At 36.0% G+C, this 15,681-nt stretch overlaps 1 protein-coding gene across 3 annotated transcripts in view; it reads right to left on the bottom strand.

Moving 5' to 3' along the window:
* GFRAL (GDNF family receptor alpha like) overlaps positions 1–8,761 on the bottom strand; it is a 61,507-nt gene extending 52,746 nt beyond the window's left edge. For 2 of the 3 annotated variants that reach the window (XM_040473792.1, XM_040473795.1), the window contains exons 1-3: positions 7,937–8,761; positions 3,221–3,355; positions 811–963 (exon numbers count right to left, since the gene is read on the bottom strand). In XM_040473792.1, coding sequence (XP_040329726.1) covers positions 811–963; positions 3,221–3,355; positions 7,937–7,958 — 310 coding nt within the window. In that variant the 5' untranslated portion in view covers positions 7,959–8,761. Of the gene's footprint in view, positions 1–810; positions 964–3,220; positions 3,356–5,568; positions 5,703–7,936 lie in introns of all 3 variants that reach the window. The other variant, XM_040473794.1, reaches the window with a different exon arrangement.
* Positions 8,762–15,681: the final 6,920 nt, after the last annotated feature.

Genomic DNA, 15,681 nt, shown 5'->3' with positions numbered 1-15,681 from the left:
AAAAAGCAAAAGCATGGAACAGAAAATTGGCCAGTTTGCTCACCATGAGTGTTTTGAGAGGTGGGATAATGGGACCATTCATGATAAATGAGAGGTAAACCTATTTCTTATAAAATGGGAGAAGGCTGATTATGAAAGAAGAGGCAAGAACCCCATGATAACAGCTGCAATCCCAAGCTGTCCACTTTTCAGAGAGAGTATGCAAGAACATTGAGGATCCAGAAACTGATTGTTTTGGAACTATTTCATTCTCCATATCCCTTTGAAAATCTTTATGAATCCTCAAGGACACATGCAGACTACTTTGAGTACCACTACTTCAGTGTCAGCCCGGCACCTTGAGTAGCTCTAAATAAATGCATAAATGATTAAATGCTCCCATCCAGAGGCAAGTAGAATTCCAGACAAGTGGTTATATTTTGGACTTTCTCAGGAAACTGAGTTCTTTAACAACAGAAATGATACCTTACTTGTCTTCTATCACTTAGGTCTTGGGCAAAGCCATAGTGAGCCTCACAAAAATATGAACTGAGAGAGTGACTATATAATGCTAATTAATTATGATCGGATGAAGCTTGAAATAGTGGTTAACAATTACAGAAATACGTTAGGCACTTACTGAGATCTATGACTCACAGAACTTTGTATTACACAAAAAAACTGTTCAAGTTACCAATAAAAGAGAGAGAAAGAGAAAGAGAGAGAAAGAGAGAGAGAGAGAATTAATCCAATTACATAGATGTGGTTAATTTTGAAACTGTACTTTTCTTTTTTATGACTGTAATATTTCATATAACCACATATTATTACCTGATTCATTGATGCATTTTTTCCCAAGCAATTTGTTAATAGTGCAATGGAGGTTACCAGTGCAGAGACAATCTTCAAACTGGAAATTGTTTTCCACCAAGGACTGGATGCTCAGGTTACAGTTTGATGAATCCTTCATCTTGCAGGGGTTACCTGGGTTTTAACAAACATGTAATACTCCTGATATTAATCTAAGTATCACCCTACCCCAAATGCTTTTAACGTATTAACCTGAGTAATGCCTTATTATAATAAGATTTCCTGGGGATGCTGCAAGATGTCCACGTAAGTGACTTTTTAAGCACAAAATCTATTTTTACTATCTTTCCCTCAATGTTTACTTTCCAAAATGGATTAAAGCTTGCTGTATTTTAAAATGACTTTGTCCCCACTTAGAATATCAGTTTTTACTCTTCTATAATAATCAAGGCTGTCCTTATATGAGGTGACCAGAATGATCCATAATCTTCACTATTTTGTCAGTTTAGCTATTTTTATTAACTATTTGTCATAATCTTCTAGTGTATATGTCATTCTAAGATTATAATAAGAGACATGCAAGTGGCTCAAAATTCATCATGAGAAATGAAGTGGTCCTAACACTTTGTAAGCACTCAATAAATATTATTGAATAATGAGTCTTTCACAATTATCAATATTTCCTTTTCTGCTTTAATTTACAAAGTCCTATTCATCCACCCAACAATTTTCTTTTAATCATTTTTTTGAATAAAATTACTTGAGTTCATTTCATTTATGTATTTGAGAATATTTCTATTTCAGCTTCATGAATGAGATAATTATGCAAATATTACTGCAATTCACTGAAAATGACTTGCTATTTGTATACTGAAGTACGTGTTATAATTCATGACACACTGAATGCAGTATTTTAAATTGCTTTATAAAATGTAACAAGGAATTTCATCATCAAAACAAATAACAGATTTTTTTGTCACTGTCTTCTATTCTCATCTTAAAATTACTGTATTACTTAGAGCAAATTAGGCTTTTAAAATTATTTTCCTGACTTGTAATAAGAATGTTGGGTTAGGCAGCTATAACTTACTTTGGAGTATGGACTTACTGCCTTCAAGGGCAGGACGGAGAAGGAAATCACTCTCTTTTCCTCTACATCCTATATAATTCCTTGAGGTTGTGGGGATGGGGAGGACTTCCGATGGTGGAGATTGTAAATGGTGGCCATCAGAACTATAGGCTGCTGCCTCTTAAACCCAACTTACTTCCCCTTGCGTCTTTTGGGAAGTAGAGGATGCACACACAGATAGGCAAGAGTCATGAGCAGTACAGACGCCACACTGCGCAAAATAGAGAAAGTACGTCATGGAAGAATCTATTGTTATTTTCCCTTTTCAATTTTTCTTACTGAATATTCCAGAAAGCTTATGAGGTTTTTATAGTATTATAACACCCAATATACAAGATGATAAATTATATGAGAATACAATATTTTGAAACGTTTGTGATAATAGTACTAAGATAATGTCTCACTATATAATGTTTATCTATTTTTAGTGAATGGAGTCCTACTATAACGGTCCATACAATATTTATTCAACGAATTGATATATTCCGTATGTTTTCTTTTTCTTTTAAACAAGTAACAGTAACTCTAATCTTCATATTCTCTAACCCTCGGGACTCTGCTCAAATGTTTGGAATGTAGGACATGTTAAAAATAAAAATGTATTTTAAATTGTTCTCGACACAGATGGAATGGAAGATAGCATGTCTGTTGCAAGAACATAAAAATGTGTATGATACACATACAAATAAATAACAATGCTCTTGATCATCACAAATGTTTTTTTTCCTATTTTATTACTGACATACTAATATGTAAGCAAAAACACATTTGAAAAAATTTTGCCATACTTCTGACAAGCATGCATATAATTATAACATTGTACATGGTGAGATAAGTAAAACAAACCCTGAAATCTTGCATAAACCTCCCCGCAGGGCATTAAGGCTCTTGAGTTCTTGTTACTACATTCGCTAATAAGCAATTGAAGGTAAATCTCTTGAATATTAAGTTTGAAAAAAATGTTTGGAGCAAAGCTAACTTAGTTCCCAGGTCAGTGAAAGAAAATATCAAATCCTATTTTTACCTCAGTAAAAATAAATCATTTGTGCATATTTTAAATAATGCATTTTATTGAGGCACTTGGGTGGTTCAGTTGGTTAAGCGTCCAACTTCAGCTCTGGTCAAGATCTCATGGTTCATGGGTTTGAGTCCTGCATCAGGCTCTGTGCTGATAGTGCAGAGCCTGCTTGGAATTCTCACTCTCTCTCCCTCTCGTTCTGTGCCCTCCTCCCTCTCTCTCTCTTTTTCTCTCTCAAAAATAAATACATAAATAAACTTAAAAAATTAAATAATGTATTTTACCTGAAACATTACATGAATCTTCCATCTTTCTCCATGCAAGTTTACATCCATTTGTATCACTTAGGCATTGCTCTCTTAAATATGTGCAATCAATGGTTTGGGAAGTGGATTCATTTTCCAAGCATAGCACCATAGCTGAAATAACAATAAGAACAGAACAAAAACAACAAGAACGTGTTTGCAATATTACAGTATGACAGTTATTTACCTCAAAACTAAGTTACTGGTGATAAACAACAGTGTTATGGAAAATATAATCTGATAAGATCATTACAAGATTGGAATGGATCTTAACCTCCCCCCTAACTACAGATCTGTATTTCTCCCTTATAACATTCTTAAATGAGGAGTCTAGATGTGTGCTCTTATTTGGTGCATATTTATTCCTCAATTTATATTTTTAAGACTATTGCTCTATTGAAACTGCTCTCTGAACTGTCCTAATCATCTCCATGACAACAACCTTAATAGTTTTAACACTTCATCTTGCCTACTTTTATCATTGCACGTTTTGTTGCTATTTTGTTCTTAAAACTCTCTCTTCCTTTGGCAACCAGCTCTTCTAGTTCTCTTGATACTTATTCATTTGATATTTTCTGACCATAGTTAGGCCTCTTCCCAGGATCTTTGTCTTTTCCTGTTGAACTGTATTTTTAGCTTAATGTCTATCCTCAGATGTTTCCTATTCTCATTTTACACATTCTCTATGTACAATTCCATGTACTGTAATGGTTTTAACTAAAACCTCTAGATTGATGATTCTCTAAAGCATAATTCAATCCCATTATTTTTCAGTATTCCAGTTATATTTGTTGTTATCTCAACCAAAGTGTTCCAGATACATTTTAAGACTACAGTGTATTTTTATCATCATCACTCCCTGGTGGACAGCCCTGCTTCATCAATTTCACTGTTCTCATGGGCACCCAACACTAGAAACCACTGATTCATCACAGACTCCTTTTTTATCCTCGACTTCACTCTTTTATATCCATTTGTGCATAGTTCCTTGACTCTTATTTTGAATATTTGATCAACCCATCAGTTAGTCAATTTGCCTCCAGTTTCATCTTACTCACATAGGTTCTTTATACCCCCTAACCTGCCTACTGTACCATCCTGATCCTGCCATTTCTCTGCTTCGACCTTTGGATGGTTCCTCATAGGATAGTTCTTATATTCCTTATCATATGCAATCTAGACATTTTTGAGCATGTATAGTTTCCCAGATGCTCCATGCTGTCTTGTACCTCTGAGTGTTTACTGTACCCTCATTAGTAGGCACTCCTTTTTATCTCCTAGAAACTTTTCTTTCTTTCTTTCTTTCTTTCTTTCTTTCTTTCTTTCTTTCTTTCTTTCCGTCTTTCTTTCTTTCTTTGTCTTTCTTTCTTTCTTCTTTCTTTCTTTCTGTCTTTCTGTCTTTCTGTCTTTTTTTTTGTCCTCTAACACTCAACACAATAATTACCTATTTTATGGAATCCTTCCCTGAATTCAGTACCCTCTTCCTATATCCAAATTAATTTAACACCTCTTATTTGTTTCACTAGAATACTGGGATTTCCCCAAGCATAGCTTTACTGCTCTGTAATGAAAATGTGTATTTATATGATTGTCTCCACCATGGGGTTCTAGGGTCCTACTAGGCAGACATTGGAGGTAATTCATAATTGTATCCTCATCATCAAACACAATGAGATATTATGTATGTATGTTGACTTACACTAACTTGAATAGTTATTTAAGAATGAATTATAGGGGCACCTGGGTGGCTCAGTCGCTAAGCATCTGACTCTTGATCTCAGCTCTGGTCTTGATTTTGCAGTTTATGAAATGAATCCTTTCATTGGACTCTGTGCTGACAGCATGGAACCTGCTTGGGATTCTCCCTCTCCCTCTCTCTCTGCTCCTCCCCCACTCATGCTGTCTCTCTCTCTCTGAAAATAAATAACTTAAAAAAAAAAGAAGTTATAAATAAGTAATACTATAATACTATAATAAAAATAATACCTTCCAGATATTTACAAGTTATGTTGGGTAGAGGAGAAGTTTCCAGTAAGTTTTCTAAAAATATAAAAAACATAGTGATGCTAATTTAGTATAATGTATAAATTATTTGAATTGATTCTGCAAGCATGCTAAGCAACACTTGCTGGATCAATCCATAGAAAAATATGGGAAGAGCAATCGAGTTACAGAAACAATATATTAATTATAATCAGGAGATCTCAAAGTAGGTCTTAGAGTCAAATTAATTGAATTTTTAAAAAGATGATGCTAATTATGAATTGCCTGTGACAATGCAGAGTTATGGGCTTCAAGTAAAGCCTAAAATCTTTTCTTTATCTTACCTCTTTTCAAACCTCTTCTCCTAAGGAGAATCCAAGACAACTCATTGGATGGATCATATGTACTACTTGCTGGGTCACTGCATTTGGAGATTAGGCCCAAGGGTGTGGCTCAGTCACATTTTTCTTGTTGAGGGCTGGAGTGAAAATTGACATATCAGCCTTCTGTTTTGTCATGTGTTCATTGTTAAGCTCATTTAACCAATGAGAAAAAGAAAGAGAGCCCCTTCGGTTCTGGCCCAAAGTTACTTGTTTGAATCCAGCTTGCCAAAGACCCTGAAATATTTTATGTCAGACTCTACTCATAAGAAAGTGGAATTCTATGGGGCGACTCAGTGGCTCAGTTGATTGAGCAACTGATTTCAGCTCAGGTCGTGATCTCAGAGTTTGTGGGTTTGAGGTCTGCATCGAGCTCTGTACTGATAGCTAAGAGCCTGGAACTTTCTTCAGATTCTGTGTCTCCCTCACTCACTGCCCCTCTTCTACTCATGTTCTCTCTCTCATTCTCTCTCTCTCTCTCTCTCTCTCTCTCAAAAATAAATAAACATAAAAAAAAAAGGAAAGTAAGAAACTGGAATTTTATTTGACATTGATCATTGAATCTTGTAAATAGCTCCTTCAGGAAACTTACAGATGATGGTATCCTGAATATATCATCAAAACCTTACCAGTACCTCTGTCTAATGATGGGTAATTAATTCTACATGTTATGTTTCTCAAATCTGTTTCATTTTATTCCATATTTAAAATTTTAAGTTCCACTTGATTGTTTACTTTATACGATTTTCCACACCCTCTAGTAGGATGAAATACTAAATCTACTAGGAAAACCATCTCAGTGATCTGGCCCACAAGAATGAAAATAACTTTAACTTGCCAAAATCTTAGTCATTCCTTACTATAACTTGTGGCCACGTATTTAATCCAGGAATTTTCAAGGATTCTCTTGAAATGCTCAATGAAAAACAAGTTCTGTTTTAAAGTAACAATATGAAAAATGTTGCACATATTACCCTCTTAAGTCTTATTATGATATGACATGTTCTATTTTAAAAATTTACCATGCCCCACGTTCCTCTGGCGATAGAACTTTCCCGCACCTTTAGACCTATTTAGGTGATGTTAGACAAGTATTCTTAAGAATGAACTATGGGAAATACAGGTTAAGCCTATCAGATAGTACAGCTTCGACCCTAACAATGTTAGAAATCATTCACTTCCTAGTCTCAAAATTAATTTAGAACAGAAACTTGAAAACAAGAGGCGATCCTTGCTTTTTCAACTGGAGCCATAATGAGGTTGTAACATGTTTTATGTGTTCTGTTATACTGCTGTCTTATCTACAAAATTAAAATTTCCCAGAGTTTTCTTTATAATCATGAATGGAAATAAGCAAATAGTGTTAAAATAAATCCAAGAGCAAAATTTTGAGATAGGAAATAACTATTACTAAAACTAAAGAAAAACTGAAAATACATAAAATATTCCATTCTTTCTCCCCTTAATTTTTTTGATTCATGTTCAACATAATTTGGAATAACCTTCTTTGTTTTCTTGCCCACAATTATGTTTTTATTCATTAATATCTATTAGTGTAAACAAAAAAATACTGGCTCTGTTTTAATGAATGGAATAATATTCAGCTATAATCATAACTGTTTCTTTTCCTGAATTCATTTTATAGATTCTACTAAATTCTGAAGAAAAATACAGTAGCTTGTCCGATGACACCTACAGCAAGTAGATCTTTGTGGATTCTACTTTAAGTATAAATGAATTCTTTTCCACCAGCATTTTATGATACCTTCACACTATCCAACACAAGAGGGATTATTACAAACCTTTCCTGTAGCTAACAGAAGCTAACTAAAATGTGAAGCATTTGATGGGATGTTAAGCTGTTTTATTCTATGAAATGAATCCTTTTTAGTAAATATTAACACTTTAAAATTCGGGGAATTGAATGCTTTAAGTTAATCTCATTTAATTTAATTTCAAAGAAAAATAGATAAATTTGAAATTTGCCATCTTATAACTTGTAAATAGATACTGGAAGGTTTCATTTCTCAAAGGCTCTACTATCTATGTGAATTCCATAAATCCTAGGTAACTGGATTATCCCATATAATAAAATGCAAACAATCTGAGAGATGAATGCAATCCCTGCATTGTGCATTTTCTACAGAGTTATAAATGAGTAAGTGTACAATTTTGAGAAAGTAAGAAACCATGTTAAAGTATACACTGAAAATTCAGACTTCCTATTACAAGCCCATTAGTTTCATCAACAGTCAAGTCAGATAAGATGGCATTCAGTTCATGAAGAAACAGTGCTATGGATCCAGGTAAACTAGAAGCATGATTCACTTACCAAGGAAAATGAAGACTATCATGCTGGACAACCTGGAGTTATTCACCTGCAAGAAAGGCAGACGTGTTAACTGCAGCCACCTTCTTAACAGTAACTGTGCAGATAAGGCTTCAGCTTCTGCCCTTGCTTCCCGAAAGCATTACTGAGTCAAGTCAGCTTCCTTTGTCACCATTTCCTCCCCAATCTTTCCTGAGCTGTGAACTTTCCTAATTATGTCCAAATTCAATTATTTTCTTCTGAGCATACTAATCTCGGCTATTATGCTTCCAAGAAAAACCCACAAGCCAGATGCTAAGAAATGATACATGCTCAGCACATTCATGAGAAAGGTTTTGTTTTTTGTTTTTTCCTTCCAGTAGAATAGTAAATTGTGTAAAAGCCTCTCAACTATAACCCCCAGGTTTCCTACACACTGGAGTATCCTCAGTTTCCACTTCATTAATTAACCTCATGACAGCAAGTTTAGGTCACCTGAGAATGTGGAAAAGGAGAAAGGTGATAAGCAGCCCAGGCAAATGTATAGGGAATTGAGGTTCCACTAGAATCAAACTGGTGTGCCTCATCTTCCCAAACAAGACATGTTCTCTACATGTGCCACATGCTCCAGTATGCTTTAAGGTTGTAGTGTTTCAGCTGCTGTTCCCCAAAGTCACCCGACACAGTATCAGTGTAAGAAATGACTCCTTGCAGCGATGCAAAAATTCCCTGCTCCACTGGAAAGGTAAGCCACTTGTAGTCACTTGACAACTGTGTTTCTCCCAGCTTCAGTAAGAGGCATTGCTGTGGTCTGAATATTTATGTCTCCCTACAAATTTACATGTGGACATTCTAACCCTCAAAATGATTACATTTATAGGTAGAGTCTTGAGGAGGTGCTTAAGTTGTCAGGGTGGAACCATCGTGAATGAGGCTCCAGAGGGATCCCTTGCTCCTTCCACCAGGGAGGACACAGCAGGAAGTCACCAGCTATGAACTGGGAAGAGGGCCTTTGTGAGAATGTGACCACGCATTGGTGTTGGACTTCTAGTCTCCAGAACTGTGAAAAATAAATTTCTGTGGTTTATGGTGACCAGACTGTTGTATTTCGTTATAGCAGCCCAGATGGATTAGACTGATCCCGTATCTACAATGCGTTCTTGTTCACAAGAACCTAGAGCACATCATGTCCATTGGGGCATCCTGAGGCTTCCACTTTTAAAACATCTGAGATCTTTCTGTAATGGATGCTTGGACATATACAATGCTGTGTCAGCAAGAAATTAAGAAAATGCAGGTGTGAAGAAGCTAGTATCTTGAGATGAGACAGAAGCATTTTGTCCACAGAGGAAAAATAGTTGAGTCCAATTGTCCACGTTTATTTTACACTAGAGATAATTTATAACATATTTTGGTTTCAGAATGCGTAATGAAAAAAAAAAAAGATTTGGGAGTTGAACAAACTGAAATTATAACACTATTTTTCTCTATAAATGTAGGTAAATGAGATCTTATTGGAAGTTGTTTATATTTATTTACTCCTTGGTAAAATGTTCTGACTGTATCCATGGTTGCTGTATACATCAAGTACGTGTAGGGGGTTATATCCCAAAGATCAAACAAGGCCAGTTATACTATCCTCGGTGACTTATCTAACAAAAGAATGGTGTCATAAAATTATTCAGTCATTTCCTTTTAAAGACACCAAGTTACTAAATTTTTATTATAAACTTTACAGAGGTCATTGTTCTTTTTGATATAAGCCAACGAAAAATGGCTAAAGCTAGAGAGAGACTCGGTGATTCTGTTGGTTCACAAACTTCCCCTGGACAGGGATGGCAAGGAGAGCCCAAGAAAGAGGGAGGGACACTACAGATTTGTAGGCGGCGGGTTTAATAAGGGAGGGAACTTACACATGAGGTTTGTCTCCAGCAGCCTCAAGATGAGTAGGCTCCCCATTGCCTGCCAGAATCTCACAAGTTTACATAAAGGCCTTACCTGGGTTCAGTCATGTCTACAGTCCGAGGATCTCAATAGCACAGTCCTCTCTGAGAGCTGTATCCTTGAAATGGCTCCCAGGGCAGGAGTGGTGATTGTAACCGGCATTCCAAGGACAGGGAGGAGTGAGGAGCCTCCTACCGCCTAGTTCAGCTCTCAGGTCAAACGGAGGTCACGTCCTCTCAATGACCTCCTTAACAGGCTCCCAGTGTTGAAGAACCCAGGGGTAGAATTGACTTCAGGAATGTTTTAACCTTGTTTGGGGGCCTGAGGGTTTCCTTTCCTGTCTCTTATTTGTTATCTTCTGTGTCCACTCTATTCTCAGGCAGCTTCTTTCTCCTAGGAGGGAAGAGGAGCTTCAAGCGCTTGGCTTGCATTCTTCTGTCTTTGAAGCCAGAGCAGGAAGTGTACTCTTTCCATAGTAAAATTCCACAGTTGTGTCACATCAGTTCATTGCGTCCCCGTGTCCATCAATGTCACCAAGTGGAACCGATCCCATTTGGTGCCCAGCATCGTGCATGTAGGTGGGACTGGCCTATTCTAACCACACAAACTCATGGTAGGAAAGGGATGCATCACCAAGGAAAGTCATGGTATTAGAAAAGCAAGTGAACAGCCCCAGGCAGGAACAGAAATCTCAGTAAAGCATCAAAATTCTGAATTAATGCAAAGTTATCACAAGAAAAATAAACGAACAGAACAAACGATAAGAATACCAAAGCACGGTTTCTTGTTCGAGGCTGATTTGGTTATGATTTTCCAGAATGCTGTGCTCCACATAAGTTGAATGTTAAGGCACATAGTGAATGACGCTAATCTTGGCCAAACAGGTACAGCTGCTGAGGTCTAGCGCTTCCAGGCGTGGAAAGCCTCTGTGCCAACATATCTGCTAATCCCATAATAATAATGAGCTGTAGCACTGTCTAAAGCAATGCTTTTTAGCATTTCTTTCGGTTATTGGTCCCCCTTCTCCATAGAACTCTCTCCTTAGAATACTTTTAAGGGCACAAATTTTGTTTTAAAGTAATTATAAAAGAAATCAATCATACTGAAATATAGTCACCAAAATATTTTTTAAAACAAATTTGTGAGAAAGTAATATATATATATGCTTCTTTATTACCAGAGTACATACCAAAATCCAGAGAGGTCCGATAATACTGTCATTTCAGTGTATTGATGACCACAAATGCTGATTTGAGGTATTTTCTACTAATGCAGTGTCATATTAAAAAAATTTATAATTTTCTACTGGTGATAAAGACAACACAGGACGTACTGAGTATGAATTAGAGGTTAGTAAAAATAGAATACAGCTTTGCCCTTGGCAAATTTATAGACACCCCAGATTAATAAACCTTAAATGTTAAAAACAAAACAACAACAACAAAAATCCTCAGTACTTTCAAATCCATTAATTGCTTGGAAACTGGCTATTGAACCAGAACATTTTGTAGGTGAGAGGAAATGATAAAATCATCACTTTCAGTAGATTACAATGGTAATGGGTGTGAGATTTTAAAATGTGTCCTATGTTTTAAACTAAATGCTATCAATAAATAAATGAAATAGACGAAAGTAGAGGTGCTCTAGTTGAACTTCAGGTTGGAAGCCCCAAGCTCTGTTAATTGGCCTTTGCCATCACCATCCACAGCTGCCACTGAGACATCAAAAGATTCCAGAACTCCTATTCAAAATCGATCTCATTTATTATTCATTTTTTTTTCACATAAAGAATCCATTCTTATAACAGTTAAATGAAATACTCTAGACCTTGCACGTTGTCACTGGACAAAAGATACAAGGATTTCTATTCAACATTTACTGAAAGCCTACTATATCCAAAGCGCTGTGCAAAACCAAAAATAAGGAATGGTCCCTAGTTTCACAGATTAGCTAAAATACATATAAAAAAGAAAGAAAACTTGTTGAAAAAATAAAAACATAATACATCAGTGAAACATCTATATATTACGTTTATTAGAAGACATTATTTTTGGAACTTTCTGTCTAATGGTATTTGACTTCCCCTCAAGCAGTCCTGCATTGTTTCTATATTTGTCCACTTAATATTTTGTAAGATGCTCGTATCTGGAAGGGAGAAAATCTGATCAGCCTTAGATTTAGAGTCAACCTAAAATTCACAACTCTGAAAAGAATATATATTTCTGGTGATGACTTCCTTGATTATAAAGCCTATAAATAAGGCTCTAAGACACTTGGTAATAAAGGAAGACAGTAGACAGTACTTTGGGAGGTAATAAGAGATTCATATTGTCTTTTACTGGAGATCCTCACCAAAAAGAAAAATTAAGTCAACATGATGGCGTACTTAATCATCTCACCACAAACTGCCTACTGGTCTCCTATGAACAAACTGATAGGAGTTGGCCATGAGTCAGGGGACAGGGCAACCAGGATTGGGAAAAGAAACTGAGAAACAGCACAGAGATACCCTGAGGAATGTCTCCAGCAGCCTCAAGATGAGTAGTCTCCCCATCGCCTGAGGTATGTTTGGGGGACTTCAGATGGACTATTATCTTTGAAACTCATGGTGGCTGAAGAGGAAAAGATAAGTGGCCAGATTATAGTCTGCAAGGAGACTAGAGGATATTCAAAAAGAAAACGGAGACTGTTGGTGAATTTTAAACAGGAAGCAACCGATTTGGCGTTTTTAAAAATTGCTTGAGAAATGTTACGGAGGATGGTTTGGAACAAGGATAATTACCGGTTGTGAGGCTATTTCAGTAGTTCAGAAGGGAAATGGTAACAATCTAAAAAGTAGTGACAATGGAGAAGAAATGGTAGATCCAACATATATGAAGGATTTGAAATTTACAGGATTTGGTGACCGTTTGAGATGGCGGAGGGGATGGGGAGAAGGAAAAGTACAGGATGAGTCACTTACTGAGGCACTTGTCTCACAGTTAGATGCCCTATGAATATAATTCTATCAACTGAAGAAGTTAAACATTAGAAGGAAGGAACAGTTCCTGTAGTCTATGTGTCACTGAGGAAGATAAGTTGGCTGTCTCCAGGAGGATCAAAACAGCTCTACAAGACAGCACTGTCTTGGGGAATTCTTGCTGTACAAGGTCTGGCTCTCAATCTAATAGGATCAAGAATGGATTCAGCTTTTAAGAGTCCACTAACATGAGGGGCGCCTGGGTGGCGCAGTCGGTTGGGCGTCCGACTTCAGCCAGGTCACGATCTCGCGGTCCGTGAGTTCGAGCCCCGCGTCGGGCTCTGGGCTGATGGCTCGGAGCCTGGAGCCTGTTTCCGATTCTGTGTCTCCCTCTCTCTCTGCCCCTCCCCCGTTCATGCTCTGTTTCTCTCTGTCCCAAAAATAAATAAAAAACGTTGAAAAAAAAATTAAAAAAAAAAGAGTCCACTAACATGAAAAAATATCATAGAATCATTAATCATATTGCCAATTTATTTATTCACAGAAAGAAGCTCCACTCATAGCCAGGATATTTACTTCACGTAGGCATGCCAATCAGGGAAAGTGAGTAGATGAAAGGTTTGGATTAAGGGGATTCGTTCTATAATTAATTCTATATTACATGAATATTTAATGGCATCAGGTTAGGATAGTCCCCAGATATTGTAGTTTGTAAAAATGAGGTATATGCCATATTTTTGCTTTCTTTGGGTAAATTAATCTATATAATCATAACAGCCCAATCTGGTCACAGTGCTAGCTTTTTCAGCTAAAATTGGACATTTCTCTATGCTTGGGTTTTATTGATTTTGACACGAATAATTTTAAAATTTTATCCTAAAAGGTCACATATAATTGGGCTAATCGTAAGAGTCACATGTATGACATGGCAAGTTTTGCTTATACAGCAGCTAATATTACTATATGAAAACAGTAGTTCTGTAGCTGGCTTTGAACTGTTCCATAACTTCTATTAGTTGGGTCTGATTTTCAGGAATTTGTGACCTTTAAAAACATAATCAAGGCCAACTGTTGAAAATAGCCTTAATTTCTTTAAATTTTCTTTTCCTACCTTCATATCTGCTCTCTGCTTCCAGTTCATGTTAATATTAGAGCCTGTTGTACATTCTGATCTTCATGGTGGAATTATGTGCCTTCTGATTTGGCAAATTTATTAAGTGGAAAGGGGACCACTTGTTACCAGATCACCTCAAAGCACCATATATTCAGATTTAAATTTAATATAGTTCTTCCTTTTATTATAGGATACGGTGGCTTTTGAAATGAGTTCATCCACAGTGCAGTCATTGTCCTCCAGAAACATGAATGATTACGGTAGTGGATGGATGCTTTTTGCTGAAATATAGACTGGACAGTTTTTCTAAGACTCATTCTCCTAGGGAAATTGAAGACAGGCTATGGACATCTCATGGGAGAGATGTCTCATAATAACATATAGGGACATATTATTTTTATTATGTTATTAACAGTCTACTGGAAACAGACTTATATTGTTTAAATTACCTTCTTTTCCTTCTCAAGGCAATTTTTTTCCCCACTGTGAAATATTTAGTACTTATGTTTAGTATTTGAAAGCAACAAATAAAAACATCTATATTTAGGTCACCAAGAGATGTTCACTGATTTGGTGCATTTTGTTTCAATTGTTTTACTTATATTTATTTATTATTCTTAAGGTATCATTGTTATATTTGTATATACATTTGTACAAAAAATGTTAATAGCACCTGTTTTTTCTGATTGCAAATGTCAAGGAAAAAAAATCAATGATTTTTACCACCTATGGATAACTAATGCAAATATTTGGTTATATTGGTTATATTTCTTAGATCTTTTTACATATATATGTACATCCATATGTGCCCTATATGTCACTTTTTAAGCATAGATAGCACAGAAATATTAATAATTATAGATTGAAGTAATATGAAAAAGGTGGTTAAAGTATCTATTTAAAATTTTCAGCTATTTCTACTAAAACTCTACATTCACATCTTGGATTTAAAGTATTAATGTATGGTTTTTATTTTTTAATATTTTATTTATTTATTTATTTATTTATTTATTTATTTATTTATTTATTTTTAAACATTTATTTATTTTTGAGACAGGGAGAGACAGAGCATGAACAGGGGAGGGTCAGAGAGAGGGAGACACAGAATCTGAAGCAGGCTCCAGGCTCTGAGCTGTCAGCACAGAGCCCGACGCGGGGCTAGAACTCACGGACCGTGAGATCATGACCTGAGCCAAAGTCGGCCGCTTAAGCGACTGAGCCACCCAGGCGCCCCGTAATGTATGTTTTTTAAATCAAGCTTTTCAAACCCTAAATTTTAAAATAGAAAAATAACTCAAATGATATGATAGCATATAAAATAAATGCTTTCCATGTAATGCCTTTTTTTTTCATGTGGAAACTACTCAGTTGTCTTTGTAATTATACAAGTAACCTACAATTATTGGTAAAAATTCAGAAAATATAGAAAACTCTAAGTAAGAAATAAAAATAATGTATAATTTAATTCTCAGAGATAAATGATGTTGAGATTTGATGTATAACTTTCAAAAATTTTTCAGGCATAGGGGCACATGGATTGCTCAATAGGTTAAGCATGTGACTTCGGCTAGGGTCGTGATCTCACGGTTCATGGGATGGAGCCCCACATTAGGCTTTGCACAGACAGTGTGGAAACTTCTTGGGATTCTCTTTCTCCCTCTCTCTCTCTGCCCCTCCCCTGCCCATGCTCGCTCTCACTCTTGCTCTCTCTCTCTCAAAATAAATAAACATTAAATTTTTTCAGACATAAGT

The sequence above is a fragment of the Herpailurus yagouaroundi genome, unplaced genomic scaffold (assembly GCF_014898765.1).
Source record: "Herpailurus yagouaroundi ecotype Mexico unplaced genomic scaffold, PumYag 139, whole genome shotgun sequence".
In the NCBI taxonomy this organism is placed as follows: domain Eukaryota; kingdom Metazoa; phylum Chordata; class Mammalia; order Carnivora; family Felidae; genus Herpailurus; species Herpailurus yagouaroundi.
Note: the sequence above shows the minus strand (reverse complement) of the source record. Positions and strands in the feature narration are given on the sequence as shown.